This window comes from Saccoglossus kowalevskii, chromosome 15 (assembly GCF_978046115.1).
Source record: "Saccoglossus kowalevskii chromosome 15, keSacKowa6.1, whole genome shotgun sequence".
NCBI lineage: Eukaryota > Metazoa > Hemichordata > Enteropneusta > Harrimaniidae > Saccoglossus > Saccoglossus kowalevskii.
In genome coordinates, this window is record NC_140655.1 from 11,807,563 (window position 1) to 11,821,373 (window position 13,811).

At 35.2% G+C, this 13,811-nt stretch overlaps 1 protein-coding gene across 1 annotated transcript; it reads left to right on the plus strand.

The window, feature by feature from the left end:
• The first annotated feature begins 1,550 nt into the window (after window positions 1-1,550).
• On the plus strand, window positions 1,551-3,773 carry LOC146733946 (E3 ubiquitin-protein ligase TRIM45-like). Its single transcript, XM_085508428.1, has one exon. It carries the CDS (start codon window positions 1,551-1,553, stop codon window positions 3,771-3,773), a length of 2,223 nt encoding a protein of 740 aa, XP_085364554.1.
• Window positions 3,774-13,811: the final 10,038 nt, after the last annotated feature.

Here is a 13,811-nt window from a genome sequence, read left to right on the forward strand (position 1 = left end):
TGGAACATCTGCAGACATTGCTCAGCCTGAGAATGTCTCATGCGAGGTAAATGTGATATCTGACCCTAAGATGTTGTATAAATCAGTGATGAGTTTATAAATTTATCAAAGACGTATGCACTTTCAATTATGGTGGCGTAAATATGTAGTATGAGAATCCATATGTTTCGTTTCATGATGTTCAAATAATATTAACCACAAAAAGACAAGTTCCGTGATAGTCACGCTGTTGTATAACTACTACCTCTTAATCATATATACTAGTAGTCAATTATTCGTAAAGCCACCCGTCATGTGTGTTGTTGCTACACGTTCAAATTTACACCTTTGTCTAAATGAGTAGCGGAATACTATACCTGGCAACACAGGGACTCATTACAGTCACTTGGTTCTGAAAATCAATAAATACTATTTTTTTTTAAAAGTTATCCGCTATACGAATATAAATAATAAGTTTATTTATATGCGTATAGCGGATGATTTTTATTTTTTAAATAGTATTTATTGAATTGTAGCCCAAGTGACTGTGACTCATTACTACATGCGATGGGAGCACGTATAGGAATGAACCCTTGTGTCTTGCAGTTGTTCAGAATTTGCGCTTGTGGGGCATTTTGAATTTGTTCCAGGTCACTACCTCCACATAATACAGGAATGAATGGATAGGAAACCGTAGAGCGGATATGTTTAAGCCAACGAAATGAACCCCATATCAGATTCATGAGAATCGGTAAGTTGGATTTAATCGTACAATGATCTTGACAATATTGGGGGAAAATGTTGTTAATGATTATGATTTGTAGATGTCACTTTATGATAAATACCCGTATGTTCAATGCAGTCACGTGATTGATATTGACGCAGTCTGTCAGAGTAAATAGTCGTAATCCTTAGCATTTATGCCACGTGATTAGATCAGTCTACCCATGGAACTCCCTGGTCTACCAGACCAGTCAGCTGGCGCACACGTGATAATAAAATAAATACGATATTTACTATATTTACTATATGGGGGCCGGTTTTATCTTACAATACTTCCGCCTGCACTTCGTGTCAAGGTTCAAAAACCACGTGATATAAATACAATGAATGGGGTGACGTCGTTGCATAGAAAAGAGTGTTGATGTTACGAATTTCAATAGAAAATTTCAATTTAGTCGATTAGGGTGATAATACATGTTGCCAATACAACGCATAAAACTAAATAAATAATATTTAGTTTTATGCGTCATTCAAGATGGCGGCCCCCATATATTAATTATCGTATTTATTTTATTATCACGTGTGCGCCAGCTGACTGTGTACCAGACCTGCTTATTGAGGGCGATGTTACCAGGGATCGCTCAACGTTGTATTGGCAACATGTATTATCACCCTAATCGACTAAATTGAAATTTTCTATTGAAATTCGTAACATCAACACTCTTTTCTATGCAACGACGTCACCCCATTCATTGTATTTATATCACGTGGTTTTTGAACCTTGACACGAAGTGCAGGCGGAAGTATTGTAAGATAAAACCGATAGACGTGACAACTGTTGGCTAACCATGGCTACGGCAGAATCGAAAATACTTGAAAAAATCGATGACAACTTTCTTGTATGTACGGTGTGTTCTGAGAGATACCGTAATGCTAAGATTCTACCATGTCTGCACAGTTTCTGTGAGCAGTGTATCGACAAACTGGTAGAGAAATCGGGAGGTAAGAATATACCCTGCCCAGTGTGTAGACGAGTTCATGACCTCCCAGAAGGAGCCAGCAGTGTGCAGTCGAACGTCTTTTTACACGAGTTGGTCGTCTTACTTGGAAAACGAGACAAAAGGACAAACGAAGTAGAAAAATGTGAAGGGTGTCAGCGAGATCCGATGACCACCCATTGTATTGATTGTGCAGTAGGACTGTGTGACATTTGTATATCGACCCATAAACGACTTCCGTCTACGAAGTCCCATAAACTGATGTCACTGCAAACGTACCAGGCTGCAAAGTCAGCTGATATTGCTACGGTTCAACCGCCTGTCTACTGTAGTCATCACCCTGGTAACCAACTGGAATTACATTGTGATACCTGTGATATTCCAATTTGCGTCGCGTGTGCCGCTCTAAATCATAAAATAACTGATCATAATTACCGATATCTGAAAGACGCTGTCTCCCAGTATACCACGGATTTGATCAAGGTGACAGACATGCTAGCAGAGAAAGGAAAAGAAGCTACGGAGAGCAAAGAAAACGTTCAGCAGATGACAGAACTGCTAGAAAATCGATTTAGTGAGCAAGAACATAAACTAAATGTTCATATTGAGAGGGTGGTGGCAGAAATCACGGCTAAAATTCGTAAAAACGGAGACGAGTTGCTGCATGAAATGAACAAGGTTTTCAGTGAGAGAAAACAGAATTTGCATGCGCAAATGAAAGAACTGGAAATTGCTGAAAGTGATATGAAACATGCACGTGACTTTGCCACACATCTAATGAATTATGGGAATGCTGCACAGCTAATGTCTGCTAAGAAGGGAATGACGTCACAGATAGATGAACTGCTGAAACTAAAAACCAAACAGCATCCAGCTGAACACGACTACATGGAGTTTCAAAGCTATGATGACTTCTGTGAGACCAAAACTCTGGGTGAGATACTTCACAACAAATACATTTTGGAGATGAAAGATGTATCCACATATCATCGGACTGGTGATGATGTATCCATAACCATGGCAACAACTGATGGCAATGTGGTGGACTTTGTGGCACTAAAACAGAAAATCCAATCTAAAATGAAGACTCCATTCAACGCGATAGAAGAAGTGGAAGTGACTGACAATAAAGACGGAACTTGTAGTCTGACATATCAGGCTAAGTTAGAAGGGGTTCATGAATTGACAGTTTTAGTGAATAACAAATCAGTGCAGGGTTCACCTGTTAAGATTAATGTAATTCCTAAATATGGGTTGGTGGGTAAATATTGTAAATATGGGTCAGGATTGAGTCAGTTTAATTGTCCTCTGGGTGTCCTGATAACCAGTGAGGGGGATGTATTAGTTTGTGACCATGGAAACAATAGACTTCAATTACTGACCTTGGATGGAAAACATAAACGAATGATTCAAATCACTGGTTTTAATAATCCATTCTATCCATACCTTGTTGCAGAGTCACAGGATGGTAATTATTTTATAACAGACAGTAATAACAGACAAGTAGTTGTATGTAATAACAATTTTGAACTAATTAGATGTTTTGGCATTGGGGAACTGACATATCCTGTTGGTATTAGCATTAGCCCTGTGAATGGAAGGGTATATGTTGTTGACAATAATTCCCATTGTATAAGAATCTACAACCAAGATGGGGGATATATAAAGTCAATCGGATCATGGGGTGATGGGGACTGTCAGTTTGAATATCCTTGGGGAATTACTACTGATAGTAAAGGTAATGTCATTGTGGCAGATCAACATAACCACCGCATACAAGTACTGACTGGTGAAGGAGAATTTCTATTCAACTTTGGAAGTCATGGAAATTCTGATAGTCAACTACAGAATCCTTTAGGTGTAGCTACTGATACAGATGGATATGTGTATGTGAGTGAATATGGTAATAGGGTTAAGAAGTATGACTCTGATGGTCAATTTGTATGTCGTATTGATAGTCCTGCTGATGGGTTGAGTGGTCCCCGTGGTATCTGTGTCACAAATGATAAACCATTTGGTAAGGTTGTAGTGGCTGATAGTTGGAATCACTGTATTAAAATATTTGCACAATAGTTTAAATAAGTTTATTTATCAATAGTTATGAATAATTAACCTTGTATTCCTCAATGAATCTACAATGTTATTACATTGACATCCACCATTTACAAATTGTATAGTGTATGTGAATGTGACCTTATATATTATATATACACCCTCGTTCTCTATTTGTACAGATGTGTAATTTCAATTGTAACTACTATGCATTTCAAGAATGAGTGATTTTTTTTGGGGGGGGTGGTTTAAAAGAATATTAAAATATTTATCTTGGACGATTTTCACGTTTCAATTTAAAAATGCTTTCATTTGCTGTAAAATCCATTTGGTAATGCCTATTACCCATGAGTCTTTGCAGTGTTCACTCCATTATTGTCCAATTTACTGCCATGTACACAACATGTATACCATCAAATTTGTTTAAAATTAGTGATATTTGCCGAGAATTGTACTAATTTTGTTTTTTGGAATAGATTGTTAAAATGTGAAACGTATCTGTTTTGGGAAATAAGCCAGTGTCAAAGCAGGTGTTAATGTCGTGGCTAGAGGGCGTCTGTTTTTATCCAGGACATGTGATTGGTTGTTTTCAATTGTCATTTTAAAAATATTTCATATAAAACAAATTTATGCCTTGATAGTAAATTTTATGTAATGTAATTTTGAAATTCACAAAATTTCAAACAATCTGAAGTCACTTTAAAATTTTGTTTTGCGATTTCGCCATCTAAATATGCAAGTCAGTATTTGATAATTTTGAGTCATCTTTTCAAGCATTACGCTACAACTTTTCATATTTTAGCAGACATAAGATTATATTTAGTCAATACATATATATTTCAACCATTTTTTTTCATTAAAAAATAAGTAGTTTGAAATTTAATATTTGTGAAATTCTTATGGATTTATAGTTTCTGTATTCCATGCCTTTAAACCCAAATATCACAGATGTATGGTTTGTGTTCTGATATATTATTATCTATACCAGAAAACGAGGTGATTTTATAATAAACTAGTCATTGTAAGTACTGATTTTGATTGTATTGTATTGAAGGTGTAATCAATCCTACAATCATTTTTAGTTGTCTTATGTAGATCTGTTTGGTGACATCTGAAATGTAATTATTCTGTCATTCAAGTTGGTAAAAAAAAGAACGATGCATTATGGGAGTCTGTGCCAATGTCAACATCCATGCATGACTATAAGCCTGCACATTGTGGCATAATTGACATTTTTGACAACCATTATACGCAATGTTGGGTGGGTGTTGAGTATGGGTCAGCATCTTCAGTTTTCTTTGCCCATTTATTCAGATTTGTAATTAATTTGTAGCTAATTTTAAAAATTTCTTGGTTAATTATAACATCAATTTCCAGGAAATCTATTTTATGGAACTGACAATATGTAATATTGCTTCTCGTTTTTAATGAAAGATTTATGCAACATTTCGTATAGCCTGAAGTTGGTTAAAATAGTAGTTAGTTTCTCCAATGATGTTTAGAAGTTCTTAGTGCAAACTTGTACAAAGTTTATTTTGGGGGTCATGACACAGTGTCTGAACATGAATCTCAATGCTTTATAGGTTCATACTACAATTATACCTCCCATAGACGACAATGTAATTGAAAAGCAGGGCTGCCCGTAGACGACAATGTAATTGAAAAGCAGGGCTGCCCGTAGACGACAATGTAATTGAAAAGCAGGGCTGCCCGTAGACGACAATGTAATTGAAAAGCAGGGCTGCCCGTAGACGACAATGTAATTGAAAAGCAGGGCTGTCCGTATACGACAATGTAATTGAAAAGCAGGGCTGTCCGTAGACGACAATATAATTGAAAAGCAGGCCTGTCCGTAGACGACAATATAATTGAAAAGCAGGCCTGTCCGTAGACGACAATATAATTGAAAAGCAGGCCTGTCCGTAGACGACAATATAATTGAAAAGCAGGCCTGTCCGTAGACGACAATATAATTGAAAAGCAGGCCTGTCCGTAGACGACAATATAATTGAAAAGCAGGCCTGTCCGTAGACGACAATATAATTGAAAAGCAGGCCTGTCCGTAGACGACAATATAATTGAAAAGCAGGCCTGTCCGTAGACGACAATATAATTGAAAAGCAGGCCTGTCCGTAGACGACAATATAATTGAAAAGCAGGCCTGTCCGTAGACGACAATATAATTGAAAAGCAGGGCTGTCCGTAGACGACAATATAATTGAAAAGCAGGGCTGTCCGTAGACGACAATATAATTGAAAAGCAGGGCTGTCCGTAGACGACAATATAATTGAAAAGCAGGGCTGTCCGTAGACGACAATATAATTGAAAAGCAGGGCTGTCCGTAGACGACAATGTAATTGAAAAGCAGGGCTGTCCGTAGACGACAATGTAATTGAAAAGCAGGGCTGTCCGTAGACGACAATGTAATTGAAAAGCAGGGCTGTCCGTAGACGACAATGTAATAGAAAAGCAGGGCTGTCCGTAGACGACAATGTAATTGAAAAGCAGGGCTGTCCGTAGACGACAATGTAATTGAAAAGTAGGGCTGTCCGTAGACGACAATGTAATTGAAAAGCAGGGCTGTCCGTAGACGACAGCTAGTCGATTCACGTACTAGCATCTTCACTCCTGTCACAGTAAGAAGGAATAGCCAACTTTAAAATACAAATGAAATAACATACTGGGTACAATCAATTGTCAAATGAACACCAGATCCAGCTGGTTATTTATTGAAAAACAAAATGTATTCTAAATTAACAATAATATTTTTAGTTTTGTTTTGTCTATAATTTATTTAAAATTAACAGAATCTACAGACTCGTTGACACATACATTAGAAATGTTTTCCTTGTATTCTACAATCCAGTAGTGTTTGTATACCTTGAATAAAAATAATTTTGATACTAAATAGCAAATTGTCCTTGAATATAATAAAATAAGTGATATTTGTTGTGTATTATGTACATATTTACATCAAAACACTAATAATTTTTATCTAGCAATTCGTGATTTCTATATTGTTTACCCAGTTGAAAACATTACAATCATTTGTTTACAGTATATTATGATGTGATATATTACATGTGTGCCCGTTTGTACGGCAATTGTATCAACTGACCCCCCCTCCCTGTAAGCATCATAAGGGTTTTTGAGTTTTGTACAGTTCACAAGAAATATTATTCAACAGACCCAGCAACAGTGTTTCTGTCAAGTGTATTATATAGCTTTAGTGCTCCAATATTTCCGAATTTGTTGCCATACCAACTGCTTTTGCCCAACAATTGGTGACTTTCCGTCCACTGTGACATCTTGTATAATGAATTAATGGCATGGACCGAACGTTTTGTGATGATACACAAATCATTTGATTTTGAACTAGAATTTTCTTTTAATGCCCAGAAAGTGATCCTTCAGAGGGTATTATGGTGTTGAGATATTCTTCCTTGACCATCAAATTATATAGGACATTATTGAGAGCGAAAAAGCCTCAAAATACTTTTATGTTTGTACAATCTTACATGATGACCTTTGATTTTGTTTCTACGTTTGATTTCACGTATAATGCAGGATGTTGCAATGAATGGAAAATTCTCCATTGGTGAAGTTGCATGTATAATTAGATTAAAAACTGATACAGCCTTTGAAAGATAATATACAAAGATAATATGGAATCATTTACATGTAAAATAACATCTTAAATATGATATAAATTTTACAAAATAAGCTTTGTAAATGTACAATATCAAAAATACTATTTACATTTATTTACAATATAACGTAAAAACAGGAAATGTAATTTAAATAATTTTAACCTGTGTAAACCAAAGTGATGTACCTTTTGTGATTTACAGGAAATAAGATGAATCCAGTCAGAGGTATTTTGGTAAGTAAATTAGAAGTAATCTGGGAAATTAATGGTCAGTTTATTGACTGGATCCCAGTTGGCATAGGGTTTGGTTTAGACAAGTTTTACTGTGGTACCATACTTTCTCTAATAGCTAGTCACTATTTCAAGCCGGTGTCGCAGTTACTGGTATACTGCCCTCAATGGTACTTATTATATACAGGGACACAGACTGGAGAATCATGGCAGCAGTGGGTTTGTGTATCTCTGTTGTGTACCGCTAACCAATCATGGTAGTTTTAGTTATTATTCGTCATGCAATTGATGTGCCGAGAAGGCAGTGTCGTGGCAATAATTGCTAAATAAAACAGTTGTGTTTAACTAGATCATGCACAGAGATACGAGTAAGAGTACAGTAGATGGAATATAATTTCTACTGAGGTACAGACTTGTCGTTTGAACAAATCTGTGAAAACAAGAGAACCGAGTAAGAGCAGCAGCCAAGGACTAGAACCGAGTCTATTAGTACTATACGCTTATATAAATAGCAGAAATGTGTTCACGTTTGTCTTGTGTGCACTTTTCACAAAGATGTGCTTCTATTAGGTCAAATACAGTTTGGTATAGGAATGACAAATCTCTCCATTGTATTGAAGGAACATACCACACTGCTGTTTACATTTCTTTTTCATTATATGGTTAAAGGATCTTAAGATACTACACAGGAGGATGCATTATCACCATAATATTCCTGTGTATCGTCAGTTGACAGTTTTGGAATACCATCAAGTTCCTTTAAATCTGGTAAAGTCTTGAATACTCTGAAAAGATAACATAATATTATACGTGTTAGTTATAAATACTTAATTCTGTATAATGTGATGAATATAAATGTATATAGTATTTTTTGTGAAAATGCGAACAATTGTTTTTTAATTCACATTTTTCAATTATTTTAGAACCAAATTAAGGAGTTTCACTCTTCCTCGGCGCCTAAATTAAAGATTTTATATTGCCCAAGAACGTGTTTATGTGGATTGGTGTCAATGTAGAAGATAGTGGATAAAAATTAAAACGGCATTAATTATTTCATTTTAAAAGAAATGATGCATTTGGCTGCTGTATCATGAAAACATGACTGTGACATTTAAAATTTCGCATGTACCGGATTCTGCCGTAAATTTGCCAATTCGAAAAATCTTCCTGGGCGGTTTCACGGCTGGTGGACCCTTATTTGGGGTTCAAATTTTCAAAAAATTATCATCAAATATGTTTAGGGGGCATATATTTTCATTGAAAAATCCACCTAAGCCGATTTTCAACACCGGCAGTTGGACCACCCAAAACCAAAGAAACCATTACAGAAGCTAATCTAAAATGTTATACATTTTTTTTCTTGCTGGATTAAAAGTAGACAGCGCATCTTTCTCCAAAAAAATCACATTAACAAACCTCGTGCGCCAAATACAATTATATTGTTTCATTTTATTAGTAAAAGACGTTTCAAATAAAAACGAACTGCAACTGCATTGCTTAGTAGCAAATGATCGCGGTATCTCAATCCGGTTATGCTGTGTTTTACAATTGTTGATTTTTACCGAGTAATGATTATAATAACGTGCAAAAAATAAATTCGTTGAATTGTTATGAAATGCAAATAAATTTCAACTTGTTTCATCGTAAGCGAATGTTTCCGATCGCATTTTCTGCACTCGCATCTCCTCGATGCTGTAGAAATGAATATCCGCCATGTTTGACCTGAGACTGTGTTCTTTGACCTGACTATCAAATCGATAATTAACCAATGAAAACGATGGAAAAGTGTTCAAAATACCATAGCTCATATAAATGTTAATGTTATTGAACGCAGCACGGAAGAGATTTGCCGATGTTGTTGTACGATCTTTTGGCTTGAATTTTGATGGAAAAGCGGCATGATTTGTTTTTAAATAAAACAAATGGTTGTTTTCAAAAGATAAACTGAGCATTTAACGAATAATTTAACATTGTTTACAGTGATAACAGCTCATTGTCGAAACGAAGATAACCCATTCACGCTAGTCACAATAAACATCAATACTCTTGAATGGGCGACTACGGCAAAACTTTTAGGCATCAGAAATGATTAAAATACCACCTTAAAAAAACTGCCGAAAAATCGCCCTGGGCGGTTTCTTGATCCCAATTTTTTTTTTTTAACCCGAACTGCCGTTTAACAGCCCTGGGCGAATTTACTGCAGAATCCAGTAGTATACAATACTGTAGAAATGTGGGTATTCATTGGGTTAAATTATGGTGGTTTAAATAAATTGTGTCGATATTCCAGAAGTTTCAATTTCATTGATTTGGGAATTAAACAACGCTACACCGGTATTCCCAGTGTTTCAATTTAGCATACATAGCTATGAGCAAAATGAGTAAAAATGACAGATGTCATATGTGACTTTTGAATTTTGAGAGATTTTCTGGGTATTATACAGGCCTTGTCTATAATTCAAATTCTACACATTGTATACATCAATGAACATAACATTGAGAGTGACTTCAGTGAAATATCTCACCTGTATCGATAATTCTCTGTAAAGACGAGGGGATTACCTCTCATGTCTAAACTTTCCAGTGGTGTCCGCTTCCTTAATACTGCAAGTCCATCCAGAGTTTGGATATGATTGTCAGCAAGGTTTAAGATCTTCAATTGTGGGGCTTTGGGAAGGTACTGGAAATTAAAATGAAACGTGTACAATATGTGAGATTTTAACTGATATGACTGTAAACGTTGAAACCTGAAAGTGTCACAAATACAACTTGGAGCGGGACAAAATATGATGGTCACCACGCAAGTGTCTAAGTCACGGCTTTTATTAGAGAAAATAACATAAAAAATAACAAATTTAGTGACAATTTCAAAATACAAAGCATCATGAGGGCTCAGTATTTGTACTGCTAACAAGACCACAATGACAATTATTTATCACTTGGTGATTATAGACCACAACCTGACATGTGTACCAAATTTAAATCAAATTGGTTCATGCATGTTCAAGTTATGAGCCTACATTCCCAGCACATTCGTGTTCAGCAAGCACTAATAACACATGTGATCAATCAAAAAAGCATGAATTCTTAACCCCCAAAAATGATACTTGAAAATATCAAGAAAGTACAGCCTTTATAAGAAAAGAAAACAAGTTTACTGTAAATGCATTAATTATTTGCTGGTTTTATGTGAACATAAAGAATAACAATAGAACTCATTGTTTTCCTGTCAAGTTCATGGACTTAGAAAAACAACAGTGAAATGGCTTGAAACATCGAAATAGTGAAAATAAATTGTTTTACAGTATTATACAAATAAACTGCCTGTGTGCACCAGCAATAGAAACCAGACGTAATGTACACATACCATTGTAATGCATAATTATTGTATGTGAGCATACAAAAACAACATTTACTGTCTATATTAAGACTTACCATAGTGTTTACATGTTAAATGAATACTTACCTTAAAGTGTTCAAAATAATTCATGCACAATGTCAGGTGTGTACATCTGAAATAGATCACGTCAGCAAGACAGAATTAGTATTACCCAGCACCAAATCAACAGTAACAAAACTTATAAATGGCGTTGTTTTTCCCATAATTCATTTTGGCTATCCGTGGAGTCTTTTATAATAAAAAAAAAATTGTAATCATTGTTTTCTAAATTTGTTGCATGCAGCAGTCTTTTTTATGCAATAGCAGAAAAAAACAATAATCTAATGCGTCAATTGAAGTTAGTGAGGTTAGAATGATCATCGTAGAGTGATGTTAAAGTTCTAAGACATATCCAGACTGTACACAACACAGAGAAGGCAGATTTGAGTGTAAAACTGAATAGGTCTGCACAATGTAACAGACCATTTGTGTACCAAGTTCCCTTGAAATAGAATAATTAGTACTTCAGATACGGTAAAATTCCTTTTTGAGGCCACGGCTTTAATTAAAATTCATTTTTTCAATGGACGAATTTAGATGCGTGAAGTCTTGGTGCGGCTTTAATTAGAGCATTCACTTCGGTAATAGTGGGAATTTTTTTCAGAAAACAAAGGCCAGAATGGATAATGATATGCTAATGAGATGCACGACACTCGATTGCAACTTTGTTGCGATTCTAAGGCACTTTCGAATTTTTACACACAGACAAACTTGTACACAAACGAAATTTCACACTGTATAACATACTGCACAATAAATAATATCTACAAATAGATTTGTATGCATTTGCAGATTACGGTACTGTATACTACAATCTCTAGAATGGACTAATTCGTTAGCACCGGTCACTCTTTTAGTAACCGTGCAGACAGCCGTCTGACACAGTCGATTGCGGCATGTTCGACTTCCGGCAGAGTGACAGTAGATTCCATGTTTAATCTAGACATCGGGGAAATTCAAATAAAAAAGTCAATAAAAAAAAATGATAACGAAAAAAATACTCAGTATATTATTTAATGTAATATATATTTATTTTCTTATTTTTGATAAGTATATTCTAAAAGAAGTCAAAACAAAAACGAATGCATTCTTAGTAGCAAATGATCACGGTAACGGTCATGCTGCGTTTCACACAAGTGAATAACTTACTTGTTTTCGAAGTATAACAATTGCTGATTATTAATCAGTAGTGATTACAATAATGTACAAAATATAAATTCGTTGAATTGTTGTGAAAATTCAAATTAGTTTCACCGCAAGCGAATGATTTTGGTCACATATAAATGCTCGATCCGCCATGATATCCGCCATGTTAGTTCAAACATCTTTAGTGACTTGAAACTGTTATGTTGACGTGATAGGTCAAGTCGCTAATTAACCAATCGAAACGCTGGATGGTGGCAACGTGATTAAATTACCATAGCTCTTTTAAATACGTTAATGTAGTTCAGCGATCTCATGGTAAACGAAACACGGAAGAGATTTACCGTTGTTGTAGTGCGATCGTTTGGCTTTGATTTTGATGGGAAAACGGCATGATTTTTTTTTAAATCAAGAAATTAGTTGTTTTCGAAAGATAAGCTGAGCATTGAAGAAGAATTTAACACTTTTGAAGATAATAACAGCTCATTGTCGAAACGCAGTTTAGCCAGTCACGTTACCCACAATAAACCTGTACTCTGGAATAAGCGTCAATGACTACGAAAAACCTTAATTAGAATATAATTTAAGCGTCGGGAATCATTGAAATGTTCGAAAAATTATGCCTTAATTTAAAATTAAATGGTATATCTTTTTCTGAAATATGTGATGGCTGTTTGGTTTGTGAAAGTTTGGGGTGCGGCTTATATTGCAGACTTTTCCCTGGGATCAAAACTTGTCAATTTCAACATGAAACAATGTCTCAAGTTAGGGGTGCGGCTTCTATTAAAGCTGCGGCCTTAAAAAGGAATTTTACGGTATTAGTTTGAAAGCTTAAAATTGGTTAATTATGCAATTTAGGAAATTAACATGTACAGATTTTAACTCAAAATTAATCAGATCTGTCTATTGTCTTAGAGCATCTATGTACCAAATTTCATTGAAATGTGACAATTAGTACTTGAGATATCAGTGGAAAAGCTGAAAATTAACTAATTATGCAAACAATTGATCTCTGCATAGTCATTGAGTATGTACCAAGTTTCATTGAAAAAGCATCAATTAATTATGCAAATTAGGTAATTAATATGTACTTATATTACTCTAAAAACTATCAGGTCTGTGCAGTGTCCTATGACATCCATGTACGAGGTTTCATTAAAATGAGATGATTAGTATTTGAGATCAGTGGAAAAGCCGAAAATTGATTAATCATTATGCAAATTAGGTAATTAATATGCACGGATTTTCACCTAAAACTAATCAATTCTGCGCATCTATGCACCAAGTTTCATCAAAAAATCCGATGTATGGTTCTTGACACACACACACGCACGCACGCACGCCTATTGCATGCTTTGCACATGGCAGTCAATGAAAATGTATTTACCTTGGTAAAGAAACGGACTGCAAATTGGTAAGAGTATTGTCAGCAAGATTAAGTCTTTCCACACGAATGAGTCTCTTTAAAACACGGACAAAATTTTCAAGCTGATATCGGTGTCCCAGATCTTGGTATGACAAGTTGACATCCTGTAAGAGAAACAAAACTTATAATAATTTCAATGTGATTCAGACCAAAATGAATTAGGGGGTATT